Raw genomic sequence first — 22722 nt, forward strand, 5'->3', positions numbered from 1 at the left:
AGTGCAGCGCACCCCAAAGAGATTAGACCCAAATAGGCGTTCTCCAAGACACTTACTAGTTAGAATGTCAGAGGTCAGAGAAAGAGAGGATCTTGAAAGCAGCAAGAGAAAAACAATCCATCACATACAAGGGAAACCCAATAAGACTATGTGTAGATTTCTCAGCAGAAACTATGGAGGCAAGAAGACGGTGGGATGATATATTTAAATTACTAAAAGAGAAAAACTGCCAACCAAGAATTCTATATCCAGCAAAATTGTCCTTCAAAAATGAGGGAGAAATTAAAACATTTTCAGACAAAAAGTCACTGAGAGAATTTGTGACCAAGAGACCAGCTCTGCAAGAAATACTACAGGGAGCACTAGAGTCAGATATGAAAAGACAGAAGAGAGAGGTATGGAGAAGAGTGTAGAAAGAAGGAAAATTAGATATGATCTATATAATACAAAAGGCAAAATGGGAGAGGAAAGTATTACCCAAACAGTAATAACACTAAATATTAATGGACTGAATTTCCCAATCAAAAGACATAGACTGGCAGAATGGATTAAAAAACAGGATCCTTCTATATGCTGTCTACAGGAAACACATCTTAGACCCAAAGATAAACATAGGTTGAAAGTGAAAGGTTGGGAAACGATATTTCATGCAAATAACAACCAGAAAAGAGCAGGAGTAGCTATACTAATATCCAACAAATTAGACTTCAAATGTAAAACAGTTAAAAGAGACAAAGAAGGATACTATCTGCTAATAAAAGGAACAATTAAACAAGACATAACAATCATAAATATTTACGCACCGAAACAGAATGCTCCGAAATACGTGAGGAATACACTGCAAATACTGAAAAGGGAAATAGACACATCTACCATAATAGTTGGAGACTTCAATTACCCACTCTCATCAATGGACAGAACATCTAGACAGAGGATCAATAAAGAAACAGAGAATTTGAATATTACAATAAATGAGCTAGACTTAACAGACATTTATAGGACATTACATCCCACAACAGCAGGATACACCTTTTTCTCAAGTACTCATGGATCATTCTCAAAGATAGACCATATGCTGGGTCACAAAGCAAGTCTCAACAAATTTAAAAAGATTGAAATCATACACAACACTTTCTCAGATCATAAAGGAATGAAGTTGGAAATCAACAATAGGCAGAGTGCCAGAAAATTCACAAATACGTGGAGGCTCAACAACACACTCTTAAACAACCAGTGGGTCAAGGAAGAAATTACAAGAGGAATTAGTAAATATCTCGAGGCGAATGAAAATGAAAACACAACATATCAAAACTTATGGGATGCAGCAAAGGCAGTGCTAAGAGGGAAATTTATTGCCCTAAATGCCTATATCAAAAAAGAAGATAGGGCAAAAATTCGAGAATTAACTGTCCACTTGGAAGAACTGAAGAAAGAACAGCAAACTAACCCCAAAGCAAGCAAAAGGAAAGAAATAACAAAGATTAGAGCAGAAATAAATGAAATTGAAAACAATAGAGAAAATCAATAAGACCAGAAGTTGGTTCTATGAGAAAATCAACAAGATTGATGGGCCCTTAGCAAGATTGACAAAAAGAAGAAGAGAGAGGACGCAAATAAATAAAATCAGAAATGGAAGAGGAGACATAACCACTGACCTCACAGAAATAAAGGAGGTAATAACAGGATACTATGAACAACTCTATGCTAATAAATACAACAATGTAGATGAAATGGACAAGTTCCTAGAAAGGCATGAACAACCAACTTTGACTCAAGAAGAAATAGATGACCTCAACAAACCAATCACAAGTAAAGAAACTGAATCAGTCATTCAAAATCTTCCTAAAAAGAAAAGTCCAGGACCAGACGGCTTCACATGTGAATTCTACCAAACATTTCAGAAAGAATTAGTACCAACCCTGCTCAAACTCTTCAAAAAAATTGAACTGGAGGGAAAGCTATCTAATTCATTCTATGAACCCAACATCACCCTCATACCAAAACCAGGCAAAGATATTACAAAAAAAGAAAACTACAGACCAACCTCTCTAACGAATATAGATGCAAAAATCCTCAACAAAATTCGAGTAAATCAAATCCAGCAACACATTAAAAGAATTATACATCATGACCAAGTAGGATTCATCCCAGGTATGCAAGGATGGTTCAACATAAGAAAATCAATTAATGTAATACACCATATTAACAAATCAAAGCAGAAAAATCACATGATCATCTCAATTGATGCAGAGAAGGCATTTGACAAGATTCAACATCCTTTCCTGTTGAAAACACTTCAAAGGATAGGAATACAAGGGAACCTCCTTAAAAGGATAGAGGGAATATATGAAAAACCCACAGCTAATATCATCCTCAATGGGGAAAAATTGAAAACTTTCCCCCTAAGATCAGGAACAAGACAAGGATGTCCATTATCACCACTGTTATTCAACATCGTGTTGGAGGTTCTAGCCAGAGCAATTAGACAAGAAAAAGAAATACAAGGCATCAAAATTGGAAAGGAAGAAGTAAAATTATCACTGTTTGCAGATGATATGATACTATATGTCGAAAACCCTGAAAAATCCACAGCAAAACTACTAGAGCTAATAAATGAGTATAGCAAAGTAGCAGGTTACAAGATCAACATTCAAAAATCTGTAGTGTTTCTATACACTAGCAATGAACAAGCTGAGGGGGAAATCAAGAAATAAATTCCATTTACAATTGCAACTAAAAGAATAAAATACCTAGGAATAAATTTAACTAAAGAGACAAAAGACCTATACAAAGAAAACTACAAAAAACTGTTAAAAGAAATCACAGAAGACCTAAATAGATGGAAGGGCATACCGTGTTCATGGATTGGAAGACTAAATATAGTTAAGATGTCAATTCTACCTAAATCGATTTACAGATTCAACGCAATACCAATCAAAATCCCAACAATTTATTTTTCAGAAATAGAAAAACCAATAAGCAAATTTATCTGGAAGGGCAGGGTGCCCCAAATTGCTAAAAATATCTTGAGGAAAAAAAAACAAAGCTGGAGGTTTCATGTTACCTGACTTTAAGGCATATTATGAAGCCACAGTGGTCAAAACAGCGTGGTACTGGCATAAAGATAGATATATCGACCAATGGAATCGAATAGAGTGCTCAGATATAGACCCTCTCATCTATGGACATTTGATCTTTGATAAGGCAGTCAAGCCAACTCACCTGGGACAGAACAGTCTCTTCAATAAATGGTGCCTAGAGAACTGGATATCCATATGCAAAAGAAAGAAAGAGGACCCATATCTCACACCCGACACAAAAGTTAACTCAAAATGGATCAAAGATCTAAACATTAGGTCTAAGACCATAAAACAGTTAGAGGAAAATGTAGGGAGATATCTTATGAATCTTACAACTGGAGGCGGTTTTATGGACCTTAAACCTAAAGCAAGAGCACTGAAGAAAGAAAGAAAGAAATGGGAGCACCTCAAAATTAAACACTTTTGTGCATCAAAGAACTTCATCAAGAAAGTAGAAAGACAGCCTACACAATGGGAGACAATATTTGGAAACGACATATCAGACAAAGGTCTAGTATCCAGAATTTATAAAGAGATTGTTCAACTCAACAACAAAAAGACAGCCAATCCAATTACAAAATGGGAAAAAGACTTGAACAGACACCTCTCAGAAGAGGAAATACAAATGGCCAAAAGGCACATGAAGAGATGCTCAATGTCCCTGGCCATTAGAGAAATGCAAATCAAAACCACAATGAGATATCATCTCACACCACCAGAAGGGCCATTATCAACAAAACAGAAAATGATAAGTGCTGGACAGGATGTGGAGAAAGAGGCACACTTATTCACAGTTGGTGGGAATGTCAAATGGTGCAACCACTGTGGAAGGCAGTTTGGCGGTTCCTCAAAAAGCTGAATATAGAATTGCCATATGACCCAGCAATACCATTGCTAGGTATCTACTCAGAGGACTTAAGGGAAAAGGCACAAATGGACATTTGAACACCAATGTTTATAGCAGCATTATTTACAATTGCAAAGAGATGGAAACAGCCAAAATGTCCATCAACAGAGGAGTGGCTAAACAAACTGTGGTATATACATACGATGGAATATTATGCAGCTTTAAGACAGAATAAACTTATGAAGCATGTAATAGCATGGATGGACCTAGAGAACACTATGCTGAGTGAGACTAGCCAAAAACTAAAGGACAAATACTGTACGGTCCCACTGATGTGAACCGACATTAGAGAATAAACTTGGAATATGTCATTGGTAACAGAGACCATCAGGAGATAGAAATAGGGTATGATAATGGGTAATTGGAGCTGAAGGGACACAGATTGTGTAACAAGACTGGATACAAAACCTCAGTAATGGACAGCACAATACTACCTAATTGTAATGTAATTAGGTTAAAATACTGAATAAGCTGCATCTGAGGTAAATTTTTTTTTCTTCTTTTTTTCTTTTTTCTTTTTTCTTTTCTTCTTTTTTTATTTTCTCTCTATTACCATTTTATTTCTTTTTCTGTTGTCTTTCTATTTCTATTTCTAAATCGATGCAAATGTACTAAGAAACGATGAATATGCATCTATGTGATGATATTAAGAATTACTGATTGTATATGTAGAATGGAATGATTTCTAAATGTTGTGTTAGTTAATTTTTTTAATTAATAAAAAAATAGATGATTCCAACAGACCAAAAAAAATGCATCAACTATATTTAAATCCATCAGCTCATAATAATATTTAAAAACGAAAAAGAATTGGTCCACTTTGGAGGATGACAGGAACTGATTCATTTTGAGAATGAATAAAGGTGAAAAAAATCAAGCATTTATCGTCTTTTCTTTATAAACTATACCACTAGGTAAACAGAACATAAGGGAAGTGTTTCTATTCAAAAACATTCCAACTAACAAATGAAAACAAAATGACACTTAAAATTTCAGCATTTTGCAACTCCCAATGAATTAATAGAAATAACAAACCATCAATAGCTGCTAACATCATAAAAAAAAAAAATTGGTTACTACTACCTTGCCAAATGCACCTATAATGCCTAAGGGATTAAACTTGAATCTTATTCAGCTTCTAAATCCAGTTGCCCATTTGCAGAAGACAAAGGAGCATGCTGAACTGCATCCTGGGTAAGCAATCAGCAAAATCCAGACTCTGAGAAACTCTAAAAGTCAAACAGCCCAGCGTCTTCAATAGATAAATTGTAAGGAAAAATAAAGGGTAGAGAGCTAACCTAGAGATTAAAAGTGATAATTCATATTAAAACTGTTTTTTAATTGGCAAGACTAGAGCACCACACAATGCACATTTAGGTTATTACTATGAAAGTCACGATAATTACACACAGGGTAAGGAAATGGTCAGGGTTGGGAAGAAGCACTCAGAAGGGCTGCTGAGGTGGGTAGCGAAGTTCTATTTCTTAACATCTGCCTTATAATTCACCAGCCCATACATTTGTTTTGTACCAATGTTTTATTTTTAAAACAAAAAGATTTTTCTTTTTAAATAGAAACGTACAGCACACCTGAAGATTTTAGCACCCAACAAAGACAAGGTATATTTCCCATTCTCCAGTCCAGCCTCATGAAAACAAGAGGTTAAAAAAAGAAGTCAGTGCCCATCATCTCCTCTCTACCCACTTCCTCTAAGAGAATGACCTGCTATAACATTTAGGCCAATCAGATCCAGGAAATTCTTTACTGAAATTCCAAGAAAGAGACTATAGATACCCAAACCTATTTCTTCCTATTCCTATTTCACCAAGCTGCTCAAACTCAAAACCTAGGAACCAGGATTAATTCTTCTTTCTCACTCATTCCTCTCATTTAGCCTTTCATTTGTAAGTCTAAAATATAATTTAAAACCGTCTATTTCTATCTGCGCTAACGCCATCTCTAAGTATGAAGTAGTTACAATAGCCTCCTAACTTGTTTACCTGCTTTTATTCTTAATTTCCACAATTATACCAAGCAACTAGAATGATATAGCAAAAATACATATTGCCTAAAATCCTACTTAAACCCCTTTACTTACTGCACTCTGACTTAAATCCAACTTTGTTTTCATGCCTGAACTACTGAGTCCCCCAGTCTATCTCTCTGACCTTATCTTAGGCCAATTTTTTCCATTCGAGAACCCAGCCACAATGGTCTCATTTCAGTTTCTCCTACACACTAAGCTCTGCCACTTCCATGCCTTCTCACAGTCTTTATCTTTGCCTGAAATATTTTTACCCTGGTACTTATGTGAATTACTTCTCATACTCACATCTCAGCTAAAACGCAACCTTCTCAAATAAGTCCCACCACCACCCCCCAACCCTACTAAGTAGCTTTTACCACTGTTCTCTATCAAGGCATGCTATAACTATCCTTCCATGGCTCAAGATTCAACTAGAGTGTATGTTCTGTGAAGGCAAAAATTCAAGTCTATTTTATTCACTAATGTTCCCAGCATATGGTATTTGGAAAAGTCAATTAGTAATTGCTAAATGTATGAACAAATGAATGAAGTCAAAGCACACAGCCAATTTCTGCCATGAGCACTGATTAAGGAAAGCCTAAATGCAGAAAGAAAAAGGACAATGGGGCAACCCAACAAAGACAGATGACCATGTAGCTACAGAAAGAGTCACGGAAATTAGCTGCCTATTATCTTTAGTTTAATGTTTTATCAAATATATAGAAAGTTAACCTAATTACAAAATCAATTTTAATTTGTATGCCTTTCCAACTATAAGATCCTAGTATTTCCACAATTTCAGGAAACCAAGTATCTTAAAACTGAAAAGATGAGTTTCTACTCACCATGGTACCCATCCATACTTGCAGCAACTGGGTACTTACTAACCTTCTTTTTAGATGTTGTATCCATTATTGAAAGCAGTTTATTACAGTCTGCTACTATTAATATAAAACTGTCAATTTCCCCTTCAAATGTGTCAATATTCATCTATTTCAGGGCTCTGTATTAGACACATACATTTATAGTTGTTCTGTCTTCTTATTGAATTGACTCTTTTATCAATATATAGTGATCTTCTTTGTCCCTCATAAGTTTTGATTTAATGTCTACTTTATCTAATATTAGTATAGCTACCCCAGCTCTCTTTTGGTTACTATTTATATGGTATATTTTTTCCATCCTTTCACTTTCAACCTACTTTTATCTTTGAATTTAAGGTGAGTCTCTTATATACAACACAGAGTTGAGTCATACTTTATTATCCATTCTGCCAATTTCTGCCTTTTGACTGATGAATTTAATCCACTAACATTTAAAGTAACTACTAATAATACAGGACTTTCTTTTTATCATTTTGCTATTTATTCTTTGTAAGTCTCATAACTTTTATGTCCCTCAATTCTTATGTTAATGCCTATTTTCTTATTTTTGTTTTTCTGTAATGACTCCTTGGTATGTATACACCCTATAAATTGGCATTTAAGTTTATTTCAACTTTATTCTTATTAAAACATATATCTCCTTTATAAGTACTATGGGATTAAAATTTAACTCCAAAATCTATAATAATCACATCTGATTTGATACCAATTTATCTTCAACAACACATACAAACACTGTTTCTATATTCCTCTGTCCCTCCCACCTTTTTTGTACTTGTTACAATTGTATCTTTATACACAGCATGTCCCAAACCACAGATATATCCAAACTTTTTATGTATTTGCATTTTACAAGCTGTAAGAAATAAAAAAGTGAAGGTAAATGCCAAAAAATATATAAAACAATAGTACTGACATTTATAATTAGCCATAAGGTTATCTTTATTTTTTGCTGCTTCAATCCTGTCTGGCGTCCTTTCCTTTCAGTATGAAGAACTTCCTTTAGCACTGTTTGTGAGGCAGATTTACTGGTGACATACTCCCTAAACTTTTGTTTATCTGGGAATGTCTTAACCTCTTCCTCATTTTCAAAAGACAGCAGCACTGAATTTAAATTTCTTGGTTGACAATTGTTTTCTTTCAGCACTTTCAATATTTTGTCCTCCTGCCTTATCTCCATAGTCTCTGATGAAAAATTGGCATTTACTCTTATTGGGACTCCCTTGTACATAATACATTGCTTCTCTCTTGCAGCTTTCAGAACTCTCTTCATATCCTTGACATTTATTTGGCAGTTTGACTACCATGTGTCTGGGCATGGGTCTCAAGTTTATCCTGGTTTGGGATTTGATGGGATTCTTGAATGTGCATATTCATGTCTTTCATTAAATTTGGGAATTTTTCTACTATAATTTCTATGAACATTCCTTCTGCCTCTTTCTCCTTCTGCCACTCTAGAAATACAAATATAAGTACAACTGATGGTATACAACAGATCTCTTTTGCTCTTTTTACTTTTTATCCTTTGTCTTTCTGCTCCTAAGCCTGAATCACTTCAAGTGTCCTGCCTTCAAGTTCACTGCTTCTTTACTCTGCCAGCAACAAGCTGATGTGATATTCTCTAGGGAATTTTTCATTCTGAGTATTTTGGTCTTCAACTTCAGTATTTCTGTTTTTGAGTTCTATTCAAATTTTCTATCTCTTTATTGAGATTCTCATATTGTCATTCATTGTTTCCTGACATCTCTGAGTTCTTTCCAGTTTTCCTTTATCTACTTGAGCATATTAAGGACCTTTTTTCCAAAAAAATCGTTGGTCAGTATATCCAAAGTCTGATCCTCTTCATTGATGGTTTTTGGATACTTATGTTGTTCCTTTGGATAGGCCATCACTTTCTGTTTCTTTGTCTTGCAATTTTTTGTTGCACATTGTATATTATAATATTTTAAAGTGTTAATTCTGGAATTTAATACCAGAGTTGTCTGTTCCTTAAGTTTGTATCCAGTTAGTGACATGACAGAGATTTCCTTGAGTGCCAGGAACAAACACACCAAAGCAAAATATACCTTTCATAGTCTTTTCAAGTTGGCTCTGCATTGGCTGGTACTCTCCTTCAGTGTTTAACCTTCCAATCAAAATGAGTAACCCAAGGTGAAAGTGAAGTATATGGTACTCTCCATCTTTTCTGACCCTCTCAGCTTTGTCCTGATTGTGCTTGCCATGGCCTTAGGAAATACTGTTTTGGTTTGCTAAGCTGCAGGAATGCAATATATCAGAAATGGGTTGGGTTTTTCATTGGGGATTTAATAGGCAACAAATGTATAGTCCTAAGGCCATAAAAATGTCCAAATTAAGGCAGCAAGTGGAAGATACCTTCTGTTCTAGTTTGCTAGCTGCCGGACTGCAATATACCAGAAATGGAATGGCTTTTTAAAAAGGGAATTTAATAAGTTGCTAGTTTACAGTTCTAAGGTCAAGAAAATGTCCCAATTAAGTCTATAGAAATGTCCAATCTAAGGCATCCAGGGAAAGATACCTTGGTTCAAGAAGGCCAATGAAGTTCAGGGTCTCTCTGTCAAGTGAGAAGGCACATGGTGAACACTGCCAGGGCTTCTCTCTCAGCTGGAAGAGCACATGGTAAACACGGTGTTATCTGCTAGCTTTCGCTCCTGACTTCTGGTTTCATGAAGCTCCCTGGGAGGCATTTTCCTTCTTCATCTCCAAAGGTCGCCGGCTCGTGGACTCTCTGATTCGCAGTGCTACAGCATTCTCTGCTCTCTCCGAATCTCTCATTCTCCAAAATGTTTCGTCTTTTATAGGGCTCCAGAAACTTATCAAGACCCACCCAGCTGGGTGGAGACACGTTGTCACCTAATCCAGCTTAACAACCCCTCTTGATTAAATCACATCTCCAGGGAGATGATCTGATCACACTTTCAAACATACATTATTGAATAGGGATTATTCTACCTTTATGAAATGGGATTTTTATTAAAACAGGGCTTTTCTTGGGGACATACATCCTTTCAAACCAGCACACCTTCTCAGAGGAAAGGCTGCTGGCATCTAGGGTTCCTCTGTCATATAGGAAGGTACACAGCAATGTCCGCTGGTCCTTCTCTCCTGATTCTGGTTTCAAAATGGCTATCTCAGTTCCTATGAGTCCTTCTTGCTTGTCCCAGGGCATTTACTCTCTTAGCTTCTCTGATCTCTCCCCAAAATGTCTCTGCCTTTTATGCCCTCCTAAAGGACTCCAGCAAGGAAATTAGGACCCACTTCGAATGGTCTGGGTCACATCTTCATGGAAACAAGCTATGCAAAAGGTCCCACCAACAGGGATGGATTAAAAGAACACAGGCTTTTCTGGAGTATATAACAGATTTAAACCAGCACACTCACCATTTACAGGAATTCACGTGCCCCCTCTGTTCCCTATGAAATAGACTTTTACCCCTCCCAGGTGCTCTATATATGACTCAAAGCATGCAATACTTTGCCCCAGGTCACTTTAACTTATGTTACTCAGACCCCTGTAGCTGTCCACAAGCTGCTTCGACATGCAAGGCAAGTTCTGGGAGGGCATGCCAGAGATGAGTTCCCTGATTCTGTCCTACAGGCCACCATCTGCTAGACTAGCACTGACAATAGAGTCACCCCAAAATGTACAGAGGAGTTATTCTGCTCCTTCTGTAACAGGGCCAACAACCCACAATGGAAGTACAGGACGGCTCCATCCCATAACAGAGAGAGAGGAGGGAATGGGCCAGTAAGGTGCCACAAGCTTCTCCTACATTTCTTATTTTTTTACTTTTTTTTTCTTTATTACAGAAGTTGTAGGTTGACAAAACAATCATGCATAAAATAAAAGCTTCCCACATAATACCCTTACCAGCTCTGCTGTAGACCTTTCAAGATTCTCTATGTACCGGATCATGTCCATTTCAAAAGAGGAAGATTTAATTTCTTCCTTTCCTATTGGGATGCCTTTTACTTATTTTCTTGCCTAACTGCTCTGACAAGAACTTCCAGAACCAAGATAACAGTGGTGACAGTGGGCATTCTTGTCTTTTTTCTGATCTTAGGTGGAAAACTTGTAGTCTTTCACCATTGTCTGATATTAGCTGTGGGATTTTCATATATACCCTTTATCCTGTTATGGATTTTTTCTTTTATTCCTGGTTTTCTGAGTGTTTTTATCAGGAAGAGTTGCTAGATTTTGCCAAATGCTTTTCCAGCATAATTGAGATGATCATGTAGTTTTTTCCCTTTGTTCTGTTAATGTGGTTTACACATTGATTTTTTATAATCTGACCTTGCATACCTGGGATAAATACCACTTAAGTTACGGTGTATAATTCCTTTAACATGCTGTTGTTTTCAGTTTGCTAGTATCTTGTTGAGGATTTTTGCATCTGTATTCATAAGAGATAATGGCCTGTGGTTTTCTTTATTTGGCTTTGGTATGAGGATGATGTTGGCTACGTAGAAAGAATTAGGAAACGTATGTTCCTCTTCAATTTTTTGGAAGAATTTGAGAAGACTTGGAATTAAGTCTTCTTAGAATGTTTGGTAGAATTCTGTGAAGCCATCTGGTCCTGGGCTTTTCTTTGTTGGGAGGTTTTTATGACTGATTCAATCTCTTTACTAGTAATTGTTTTATTGAGATCTATTTTTTCTTCAATCAGTGTAGGTAGTTTGTGTGTTTCTAAACATGTATCCATTTCATCCAGGTTAAATAATTTACTAGCGTACAGCTGTTCATGGTATCCTTTTATAGTCCTTTTTATTTCAGCAGAATCATTAGTAATATCCCTCTCTCCTACTAGTTTTAAAACTGCATCTTATTGATTCAACATTTGCCCAGTTACTGTAATCCTTTAACTGTTTTCTGGAGTTCTAAGGAAGATGGCTTTGTCAATTTTTGCTAGTTGTTCAAAGATTCTGTGGGGGGGAAAGCACCCTGGAGCTTCTTATGCCACCAGCTTGGCCAACCAGAGGCCCTGCAGTTCTAATAGTCTTCTTTTTCTTTCTAATAAACTTCTTTAATTTGAGTTTCTCCCATTATCTTTTGGATGTCTAAAATTTCATAATGGCTATGATACTAAGAACACAGAGAAGTATCTTAGGCTAGAAAGCACTCAGAGAAGATACTTTTTGAAGCAGGCCTTTCAAGAAGAATAAAACGTAGATTACTGACAACAACAACAAAAACATTTCTAAAGGAAAAGCATGCACACAGGTGAAGTATGGAGTATCCAAAATGTCAAATTCTAAATAAAGACACTTCATGACCAGATTCATCATGGAAAATAGAACAGAAGTCCAGAGGTGAAGGCACAGACCAAGAGATGGGGGCCTTGGATACTAGGTAGACAAGTGTGCGTCCCTAATCCAAAGAACGGAATCACAGTGATGTTTAAGCAAAATAAATCCAGAAGCCATGTGCAGGATGAACTAAAGCTAACTGTGTTATATGGAACATTAGGAGGTTTTATAGACAACAAGAGGGAAAAGGAAGGACTTGGGAAGCAAGTCCAGGTGCCATGCCCCCAAATCAGATAGAGCCCTTCTGCTGTCTTTGAAAGCTATGGGACTAAAGTGCCCAGTTAAAAGGCACTGACATAATTCAAGTGTGAAGGTCATAAAACCCTGGGATGTGATGGTTGTACTGGGAATGAAAAGGAAAAAATGAATCCACAGACTTTTTATGGAAAATTTCATAGGATCTAGTAGATAACGAAAAAGTAGATCTATCTGAGGAAATCAAAAAGACCAACTGAGCAGCAGCTACTGGCCATACAGAAGTCAATATATGCAACATAAACATGACCATATAAAAATATCTGAGTGCTGAAGAAGCACTAGCCAAAGTAGAAAAATAAAGTGGCATTCTCATAGGGATTATGAAGAAAACAAGCAAGGGGGACCAGAAGATTACCTTAAAAGACAACTATTACATCACGGAATGTTAAAAAAAAACAAGTGAGTTTCAAACAGAGGCATCACTGTACATGACGAGGGTACACAGCCTTCGCAGCCAATAGGATTCAGGGTTCTGGCCCCTCCACCATTTGAGCCAGTTATTTAAAATCTCTCAGCTTCATTTAATAAGAAACAAAATAACAACTAGCATTATTGAACGCATTATGGAGCACTGGGCTAAGTACATATTATCTCATTTAATTTTCACAACATGTTTTACAGTTGAAGAAACAAATTTAGAACTAAGAAGTGGCAGAGGCAAATTCCTATTCCTTAGGACAACTAGATAAAGGAATATATATATCAAGTTCCTGGCAAACAATATGCCCTCAAAAATAATAACTATATTTTATTAGAAGGTGGTGATTAATAGGGGCAACACAAAAACCCACTGTCAGTAATCTCCGTCACATTATTTCCTGTGGCAAACTACAAACTATCTTAGTGTTCTCATCTATAAAACAGAATTTATGCCTGAAATTTAGCCTAGCCAATAAAGTTGCTGTGAGGATTAAATGAGATTATTAATATGAAAATCATACAAAAAAAAACTTTGAGATATCAAAAATAAGGAAATCAATATCCTCTCTATCATTAGCTCCTCAGAAATGCTTTCCTTGATTGTTTCAGTTTGTTAAACCTTCCAGAATGCAAAATACCAGTAACAGAACAGCTTCTAAAAAGGGATTTATTAAGTTGCAAGTGTACAGTTCTAAGGCCATGAAAATATGCAAATAAAGGCACCAACAAGAGGTTACCTTCTCTCAAGATAGGCTGATACCATCTGGAACTGTCAGCTGGGAAGACACGTGTGTGCTGGGATCTCTGGTGTCTGGACACCTCTCTCAGCTGGCAATGCACACGGCAACATCTGCTAGGTTTCTCTCCTCATTTGATAAGGCTTCCCTAGCGGTGTTTTCTTTCTTGATCTCCAAAGATCACAGGCTGTGTAAGCTCTCCTGGCTTTAAAGCTTCTTCCAAAATGACTCCTTCTTAAAGGGCTCCCTCCAGTAAGCAAACCCACTTTGAATGGGTGCAGATACATCTCCATGGAAACTAGCTAATCAAAAGTTACCACCCACAATTGGGTGGGTCACATCTCCTTGGAAACAAACAAATAGATCCCACCTAGCAATACTGAATGAGGATTAAAGTGCATGGCTTTTCTGGTGTACACAATAGTTTCAAACTGGCATATGGATCATCAAGCCTCTCTGAAAAGATCTTAAAAACAAGTCTGTTAAATGTTCAACCACCACTTTAAAAAGTATAAATCACCATGGAATTAACATCCACACCTCCCCCAGACTCCTCCAAGATTTTCACGTCTCTGCAAGGGTTCTTTTACCTGTAATGAAATTCTGAGAGAACTACTCAATACAGAGAGCTTCTACTTCAATTCAGACTTCTTCAAAGTACATTTACACAAATGAAAAGTGAAGGTAAGGAAACTATCACTTCATAAGGGAAAGTTCTGCTGGGAACCGATGGATTATCACACAGAAGATAGATTACTATGGCTTTATAGCACCATTTTAGATGTACCACCATATAGTCCTTCATAAACAACTGGATGTCCAGTCAGTCAGTACTACAAAACCCAGGCCTAACAAAATGCTAGAAAAGAATTTATCAATTGATTTGCTTCAAGGCTTTGACTGATAAAAGGTCCCTTCTGGAATCCCTGCACCACCACCCCCCTTTTTTCATCTTAACAAATGATTATTAAGCCTCAAGGCTCAGATGTCTAATCGCACAATTCACAATAGCTCTCCAAGATCCTACCTTTTTAATTATTCCATGTTGTTGAATACACCTTCTTTCATCTAAAGTTCTCTAAGTATCAGAACACATGAACTCTTTAATCTTCACAAAAGCACTACTTGGCAGAGAGATCCACACCCTTAGTTTATAAATTAAAAATGAAAGCCTGAAGCGACTAGAGTAGCTCAAGAATAGCCCTGCTCCACGGAAAAGTTAGAGAAGGACAGGAGGGCGACTGAGGTGGTAATTCGGGAGTGCAGCTGACCTGAAAGAGCCTTCTGCACCACATGTGGTAGCCCTGGTTGCAGAGGCCGAGGAACTAAGAGGCAGAAAGCTGGAGCCTGGAGGGGAGGCACAGAGCCCACAGGAGTGTGCAGACTGGAGTACAGGACTAGGAAGTAAGCCAGGCTGTGTTCCTTGGGTGAGCTACCCTCACCAGCACAGCCCCGTGACCGGTGACTCACCCCACACCCCATGCACCTGAGCTCCATCACCCTCTCCCATTCCCTGCACTCCAGGCGCCCCCACCCCACCAGCCCCCAGTGCACATACCTGCCCCACAATCCCACCCCAAGTGCAGCCCAACCCACCTCTCCTACACACCTCCTGAGCACTACCTCCCCCTCCCTGTTCCCTGCAGGTTGTTGCCAGCACATAAAGTTTGCAGGGACTAACCTCCATACCTAGACTACCTCCGCCTCCTGCCCAGTGTCGCAAGGCCTCAAACTGCCCTCTCTGAGCTCAGCACATTCCTTTAAAGCATTTCCAGGCCCCCGCATGCACATGGACCCCCAGTCGCAGCATTCAGCTCTGGGAACCACACTTTACAGCAGTCCTAGAACCACGCATGCACACAGCCCTCAGCTTCACTTGCCAGCTCTGAGAAAGTGCCAACCTGTGCAGCTGGGTCACATCTGCCCCCAGTCCATAAAACCGTAACACCAAAGTGGTGCCACAGCTCTACACATGCGCACAAAGGGCCCTGTGCCTTAGACCAGCGCACACCAGGGTTACAGCTCCCAGACTGGTACAAACCACAGCTACATCCTCCCTGGCCACTGGGCGCCCACGGTCACAAGTATCAATGTAACATCCCCAACCTGTGCCTACCTGCCCTGAAACAAATCACCATACTGAGTGCTCCATCCTGTGCCCTGCTCCTTGCTGTACAACCATCCCCAAACAAAAGGCCTTAGACTACTGAAAGAAATCAACTCCCAAAGTAAATCAATCAAGATATTTGCATGCCATGAAGACAGGAGAAGATCACTAAGCATATTACAATGCAGACAGATATAGCCCTGCCTAGTGACCAAATTAAAACACCAGAGGAGACACAGACGTTGGAACTACTAATCAAAGATATTCATACAACTCTATTTAGTAAAATAAGTGGAATAGCAAATGACATAAAGGAGATCAAGATGAGCACAAAGAGGAATTTTTTTTTTTTTAACATGGGCAGGCACCGGGAATCGAACCCGGGTCCTTGGGCATGGCAGGCAAGCATTCTTACCTGCTGAGCCACCGTGGCCTGCCCCACAAAGAGGAATTTAATCACAGAGATTAAAGACTCTATTGACCAAATAAAAAACATACTAGAGGCACATAACACCAGATTTGAAGAGACAGAAGAAAGAATAAGTAATAGAGAAGACAGGATAATTGACTTTGAAGACTCAAAACAGAAAATAACAAAAAAAAAAAAAGATAGAAAAAATTGAATAGGAATTCAGGGAAATGATACACAAAACAAAGCGCACAAATATAGGAATCATTAGTGTCCCAGAAGAAGAGAGGAGTAAAGGGCTAAGAAGAGTAGCTGAGAATATAATGGGGGAAAACTTCCCAACCCTCATAAAGGATATAAATATACAAGCCAAAGAAGCCCAAAGAACTCCATATAGAATAAATCCAAACAGACCTTCTCAAAGGCACATACTAATCAGTCTGTCAAATGTTGAAGAGAAGCAGAAAATCCTGAAATACGCAGGAGAAAAACAATCCACTACATACAAGGGAAATCAAATAAGATTGAGTTCAGACTACTCAACTAGCACCCTGGAGGTGAGAAGGCAGTGATATGATATACTCAAAATTCTGAAAGAGAAAGACTACCAGCAAAGAATTCTGTACTCAGCCAAACTGAGTCCTTCAAAACTGAGGGAGAGGTTAAAGTTTTCACAGACAAAGAAGCTGTGAAAGAATTTATCAACAAGAGACCAAACCTACAAGAAATACTAAAAGGAGTTCTGGCAGCTAAAAAACAAAGACAGGAGAGAGAGGTCTGGAGGAGGGCACAGAATTGAAGAGTACCAACAAGGGTAATTTAAAGAATACAAAAAGAAAGAGGGAAAAGAATATATAGAAACGACAAACAAAATGAAAAAGATAAGATGGTAGAATCAAGAAATGTCTTTTCAGTAAAAAACTTGAATGTTAACAGACTAAACTTACCAGTTAAAAGATACAGATTGGCAGAATGGATTAGGAAACATAATCTAGGGAGGGCCACAGTTGCTCAGCAGGTAGAGTTCTCACCTGCCATGCTGGAGACCCCGGGTTTGATTCCCAGTGCCTGCCCATGCAAAAAAAAAAAAAAACACATAATCCAGCTATATACTGTTTACAAGAGCTACTTTTATGACCAGCATAAAGGTATAATCAGAGGCTTATAATATGGGTGAGACTTGAGGTCAATGTTGAGTGACGTTAGCCAGACACAAAAGGATAGATACTATATGAGTACAGAAGATAGGGGACTTAGAGATACACAGAAGCTAGAGATGGGTGAACTATTAGCTAAAGAGGCTGAACTCCAATGTAAGGGAATAGATAAGTGTGAGGGTTATTCTCTAGTGGGTCTAGAAGTAATATTACCATATTGAAGATGAACAAGATCGAAAGGGGTTTTATAGACCTACATGTCTCACTGACACACACTAAAAATAAGAATGAGTTCTCATAAGAATTACTTCAAAGATATGATTCTTGTATAAAGAGTGTTTAAGTCCTGGGTACAGGGGGAAAACTGCTACTGCATGCTATGAGCTATGCTCAAAAAGAAACCATCAGCACTACCAAAGCAACAGCAGAGGTAAATAATGGTGAGAGGGACAAGAGGAGGTTTAGACTTTCTATTTGGTAAAGATGTGTTTACTGGTTTTCTGTCTCTTGGGAACAATGAAATTATCTAAACTTGAGAATGTTGATGGACTGTGGACTTTGGGCCCTTGAAGTGATGCCTGATGAAGGCAGGTGGCTGAAGGATGCACTAACGGAGAAGTAAAACAGCAAACGATGGTGCATACTTATGAACAAGACTGTGCTGCTACAAAAAGGAACAAAGTCATGAGGCATGCAACAATGTGAATGAACATATGGGACATTTGGTGAGACAAAATAAGCCAGAAACAAACAAACAAAAAAAAAAAAAAAATGGCATGGACACCTTTAGAAAATGCTTATAAGAAAACAGGGGCCTAGATTGTAAGCTTTTGAGTAGATACATTAAGTCCGGAGTGGTGATTAACATTTCTGGATTTTGAGAGGCTGTTTTATATATAAATATATATATATATATATATATAACCTGATATTTAGAGTAAAAACAAAGCCGAACAGGTTGGGGTTAAAGTAATTCAGAATATAGGAGTAAGAAAAAGCGTCTACATTTTAGAACCACACATACTCTTTGAGACCAATAGAAGAAAGGTTTATTTGATCTGGAATTGAAATTTTCAGTCGTGTATAATCTAATTCAACCTATCTGTATAGCTCATTTGAATAACTGAAACACAGGAAGCACAGAATAAGAAAGAGGTCCTTTAATCTTGTATAGATTATTGTAATGCCTGGATACATCGTAGAGTATATTAAGCAGATAATCAAAAAGTACTGGCAAAGTCTCCTGAGGGAGGGGAAAAAGAACATGAAACTATTAAACCTTACCATTAGGTAAGGTTTGAAACCCCTGATACTGTGTCAAACTTTAGAGATATCCAAATCCACAGGCTATGCTCTTGATCATGAGGTTTACTCTTGTGAAGCTTATGTAGGTAGTGGAGAAGCTTAGCCTACCTATAGGCATGCCTAAGAGTTACTTCTGGAGGACCTCTGTTGTTGCTCAGATGTGGCTCAGTCTCTCTAAGCCCAACTCTGCAAGTGAAATCACTGCCCTCCCTCCTACGTGGGACATGACATCCAGGGATGAAAGTCTCCCTGGCAATGTGGGAGATGACTCCCAGAGATGAATCCAGACCTGGCACCGTGGGATCAACAATTCCATCCTGACCAAAAAGGGGGAAAAGAAGTATAACTCATAAAAGATCAGTGGCAGAACAAGTTCAAATAGGGTCAAGAGGCTATTCTGGAGGTTGCTCTTATGCAAGCTTCAAGTAGACCTTGCTATGGATCATAATCTGCCCACCCCCAACCAGGACCATTCCAGTCAATCCTAAAGAACACCTAGGGTAATATATAAGATTCCACAAGGGTTCCATGCACTAGAGTAACTTTCCAGAAACCTACAACTTCCAGATGGGTCCCTGGTCCACATAAGTCCTGAAACCTAGCCCAACCTTTCCAGAACATCAGATAGTTCCATCTTCCTACCCATATTAGTGACAGACCCTTCCAATATGAAAAATTTAGAATTACTATAGCCCAAACAACCCCAAGAGAGGTATGGAAAGATCAAAGGTGACAGCAGAATTACACATAGAAGATAGGACTTAAAAATGAATATGAATGCTGAATCATTAAATTGACATTTCTTTTAGTCTCCAGTATTTTAGAGTAGCTAGAAGTAAAAACGTGAAATCGTAATCTATGTCAAAGTGTGAAATATGTTCTACAGCTAACTGTGGTGCCGTGCTTGGAAATTTATAGGTTTTTTGTATATATGTTATTGTTCACAAAAAAAAGAAATAAAAAAAAAGTCGATTGTGATGATAAAAAGTGTTTAAGCCCTCTAGCCGTCCATATTCTGGAGCAGCTAGAAGGAAAAATATGAGAGGATCGTATGGTAGCCCATAACAAACTCTGGGATCTGTCCTGTAACAATTTGTTGAAGAGTACTTTGAAAACTATTGCTTTTTTATTTCTTTGCTTTGTATATATGTTATACTATACAATAAAAATAGTTCAAAAAAAAAAAAAGAAAGCCTGAAGTTAATGTTTTTTTCCAATATCAAGCTACAGATACATTCTTGAAGGAAAAATCCATATTATGCAATTGTATCAATAAACAATCTTTATTTAGATCATTTCAAATATTAATTCAAACGTATTTACTCTGCATTCTTACATTTCCAATATAATATCATAGATTAAACATAAACTAACAGTAAATACCAAAGCATCACTATTTTTACATGCTAAAAGAAAAACAAAAAACTATAGGGGAAGGGGTTCTAATTTAAGATCCCTACTGTCTAGCATCCATAAATACTTTTGAACTAAGTGGAGAAACACCTGTCAGTGCGGCAAATCCGCAAGTTTCAGAGATTGTGTGCCTATTAATATTTAATTCCTTAAACAGTAAATAAACAACCCAACTTCTTTAAACAAACAAAAAAAATTACGAAGAACATTTGACAAGAACGCCTACAAGACTGGCAGAACACTAGTAATGTCCCTGTTTTATGTCTCCCAGTCTTCGTAAACTTGCCGCGAGGGGAAAACTCGACCTGCCCCGGAGCCGCAGGAGGTCCGGCCGCGGGGAGCCGGGCGCTGCCCACTCTCCTTTCCACGCGCGCCAGGCCCCGCCGGACGCATGCGGGGGGAGCCAGTCACGGCCTCCGCTCGGGTCCCCTCGCCCCGAGGACAGGCGGCGCCTGCAGCCGGACCTCCCTCCTGACCCACGGCGCGCCGGCCCAGAGCCCGGAAGCCGGGGTGGGGGGTCGCGATCTGGCCTGGCCTAACCGAACCCGCCCCGGGGCTGCCAGCGGCGCGTCCCTCCTTCTCCCCGCTCCCCTTATTGATTACCTCTTGGGCGCCGGTGGCTGCTCCATGGCGGCCTGGGGCAGAGAGAGGGAGCTGGCGGGCGGGGAAGGCTGGAGGGAGGAAAGAAGCTGGAACACCCGCCGGCCGGGCCCGGGGAGCCAAGGAAGGAAACTCCAGGAACTCGGACCAACTTTCTCGTAACTCCGCGGCGGATCCTACGGCCGCTGGGGAGTGTGGCTCTTCCCGGCCTGCCCCGCCCCTCGGCCTCAGGCCGCAGCGCAGGGTGGTGGGCGGAGCCGGGCCAGGGGGAGTGGGCGGGGCCGACCGCGGGGCGGGGAGAGTGAGTGGACTCGGAGACCCGGGAAGGGGCGGGCCGCGGCGCAGAGAAGGGAAAAGGGGAGGGGTGGATTGGAAGATCCAGAAGTTGAGGCTATCTAAGGACTCTTCTGTGCTGGTGAGGGATAGGTCCCTTTACAGCCGGTTCAGGACTGCTGCTCCTCATTTCTCTTCCCTGCGTTTGTCCCAATGCGATTTGAAACATTTCTCTGGATTTCCCACACGATGCATCCCAAGCATCTTGTGAAGCCGTTTGAAGTACTACTAACTGCCCAGGATTTCTTCCTTAGTTCTGGTTATAATTACTGCTTCTGTTTTCCCCCAGCGATTTGACATTTGTAGCTACAGTAGTGGTGATCCTCCTGGAAATTCTTGTTTTTTTTGATTGTGGACAGGCTCCTCATTACATTTCACAATAATTACATCTAATTACAGAGAAAATAATTACTGCAGTGAGATTCTCAGGCACAAACGCAGTATTCTATTAGGTAACCTAGCAAGAAATAGCAGAACCTATGGTGCATAGAAAAGCACTCAAGAAAAATTTGTTTCCTTCCCTCTTCTCGCCCTCCTCCCTACCTGTTCCAACCACACTCACCCTACTCTGATAGTATCCCTTCATGTTTAACCTTAAATTCCACATGTGGCTGTCTTTCTTATGACCAACTACAACTGCTATGTAAGGAGTTTTCTTGTTTTTATTATAAATTGTCAAGGTATAAAGTCCTATACGGTTTTCTCAAGGGTGGAACAATATATAGAAGAGAATGTTGAATAAAGAGTCTTTATGAACATTAGCCTAAATTGTCGATGGATTGGCTTACCAACAGGAATTCATTGGTTCATGGTTTTGAAGACCAGATGTCCAAAATCAAGCCATGCTTTCTCAGTGTTCTCACGCTGGATTGCAGCAATTCTTGGGAATTTCTCTCTCTTTCTCTCTCATTCTCACTCTCTCACCTGCTCTTCCAGTTTCTCCTAAATCCAGTATTGGCTCTTGACTCTTATAAGGCCTCCAGTAATATAGACAAAGGCTGACGGGATTCAGTGAGGCCATACCTTCACTAAAAATAGTATCTTCAGAAGTTCATACTTATAATGGGTTGATACCCACAGGAATGCAGATTAAGATAAGAATATATCTCTTTTTTTGGAGTATATAATTCAGTCTACCACAACACTTATTCCTCATTTTGCATTTTTAAGTTTTATTATGTAACAAGCTTTCACAATTTCTTTTTAAACCATCATATCCACCCACCCTCCCAAATTTAGTTATTTTAAATTTAAGGCCACTCATTGTTGAGATCTAAAGTCGAATTTTGTAAATGAGATTCTTGCAAATTTGTATACTCATTTGAATATATTGAAGACTCACAATAGCAAGATAAACCAAAGAGTTAAAATGAGTTCTGAATTGCCTTAAGCCCCAGGAAGCCCCTCCCAAACTCCAGCCCAGTACCACCACTCCATGCCTCCCACACAAATTCAAGTTATGAAAGAGAAACCTCACTTTTAAGAATCCATAGTACTCTGTGCTGGGCTTTGTGTGGTGCTTATCACATTGTATTGAAGTTCTCCACTCTTCTGCACCTTGCTGTCTGCCCTGGGGGCTGACCCGTGGGCTCACATCAAAGGGCTCCTTAGCCCTCTCTCTTTTAAATAAGTCTAAAGATAGGGAAACCCAACAGGAAGTCTTCTGCAAGGGGGAAAAGGAGTGTGAAGTCAGACTATTTATGAGGTCTCCTGGGACTAGATGTGTTCCAGGAAGTCCTCAATGATCTTCTCAAGGCAAAA

At 39.0% G+C, this 22722-nt stretch overlaps 1 protein-coding gene across 2 annotated transcripts in view; it reads right to left on the minus strand.

Annotated features, from left to right (window-relative positions):
• STK3 (serine/threonine kinase 3) overlaps positions 1-20866 on the minus strand; it is a 413585-nt gene extending 392719 nt beyond the window's left edge. The window contains exon 1 of one of the 2 annotated variants that reach the window (XM_077167310.1): positions 20632-20865. In XM_077167310.1, coding sequence (XP_077023425.1) covers positions 20632-20657 — 26 coding nt within the window. In that variant the 5' untranslated portion in view covers positions 20658-20865. Of the gene's footprint in view, positions 1-20631 lie in introns of both variants that reach the window. The other variant, XM_077167311.1, reaches the window with a different exon arrangement.
• Between the last annotated feature and the right edge of the window lie 1856 nt (positions 20867-22722).

The sequence above is a fragment of the Tamandua tetradactyla genome, chromosome 6 (assembly GCF_023851605.1).
Source record: "Tamandua tetradactyla isolate mTamTet1 chromosome 6, mTamTet1.pri, whole genome shotgun sequence".
NCBI classification, from domain to species: Eukaryota; Metazoa; Chordata; class Mammalia; order Pilosa; family Myrmecophagidae; genus Tamandua; species Tamandua tetradactyla.